Here is a 1,086-nt window from a genome sequence, read left to right as displayed (position 1 = left end):
AGGTGAATCTGAATATGGAGATGAAGCCACAACAGGTTTGGTGTCTTCCTTTTCCATAAATGATTGTGCAAGTAAAGACACAGGTCTTGCAGCTACTGATGAACTAGTCTGAATTTCTCCCTTATCCATTTCAGTGGTTGAAGATGATGGAATCAAGTCTTCAGAGTCAGGTTCTAAAAATGTTCGAGTTATCTGCTCCTGTGCCAAAATGAGGTATTCCGATACAGATGTTGAGATTGTTTCAGCATCTGGCTGAACTTCTGTGATCTCTCTTTTATTGGTTGAAGGTGGAAAACTCAAGTCTTCGGGTGCAGATAGCGAAGGTGAAGGTTTGGCTTGTTGCTTCTGTGATGAACTGAGGTGCTCGGGTACAGCTGTATCAGCTGTTGTTGCAATGTCTTCCTCTCCTGCTTCTGTAAAGCAAGAGTATCCAGAGGCAGATATTGCAGTTAACAATGAATCATGCTCAAATTCATTTTTCTTTGTTTCTGGGATTCTATATGGTGGAATGGAAACTTGTGATGCTGAGTCTGGAGAGAAAAGTTCAACTTCAGTGTCTTCATCTGACAAAACAGTGTGTTCAGATGGTGATGTTAAACATATTGGAGAACCACATTCAAATTCTCTTTTCTCCATTTCCTGAGTTGCATAGGATGAAAATGAGAATTCTGACACAAATGCTGAGTCTGGAGAAAAGGGTCCAATGTCTTCTTGCTCTTCTGAGAAATTTGTGGGTGAGGAGGCCCCTTTTAGATTTAAAGGGGATATCTGGACAATTTCTTCCTCCTGTGATTCTGGTGTTGCATATGGTGGCACTGAAAATTCAGAAGTCGAGGTGGAAGAGGGTGTGTACCGCTCACTTTCTGCTGTCTCTTCTGATAGGATCACATTTTCAGAGGGGGTGACTAAAAGTGCTGGGGACTGGCATTCAGAAGTTTGCTCAGTTGTTGATGGTGGGAGAGAGTGTTCAGACACAGAGGCCACATCTGGGGAATACAATACAGTGGGTTCCTTCTTTTCTTCTGATAAAATCATGTGCTCAGAAACACCTTTTGATTTTAATGGGGTCACATCATCAATTATTTT

At 41.8% G+C, this 1,086-nt stretch overlaps 1 protein-coding gene across 1 annotated transcript; it reads right to left on the bottom strand.

Moving 5' to 3' along the window:
• Positions 1 to 6: 6 nt before the first annotated feature.
• Positions 7 to 1,080, bottom strand: LOC115284574 (cardiomyopathy-associated protein 5-like; the record flags this gene model as incomplete). Its single annotated transcript, XM_029931136.1, has 1 exon — positions 7 to 1,080. A coding segment is annotated over one exon (1,074 nt), but the record flags the coding sequence as incomplete, so codon positions are not given.
• Between the last annotated feature and the right edge of the window lie 6 nt (positions 1,081 to 1,086).

Source organism: Suricata suricatta, unplaced genomic scaffold, assembly GCF_006229205.1.
Source record: "Suricata suricatta isolate VVHF042 unplaced genomic scaffold, meerkat_22Aug2017_6uvM2_HiC HiC_scaffold_10378, whole genome shotgun sequence".
Taxonomy (NCBI): domain Eukaryota; kingdom Metazoa; phylum Chordata; class Mammalia; order Carnivora; family Herpestidae; genus Suricata; species Suricata suricatta.
This window is presented reverse-complemented; position numbering and strand designations above follow the sequence as displayed.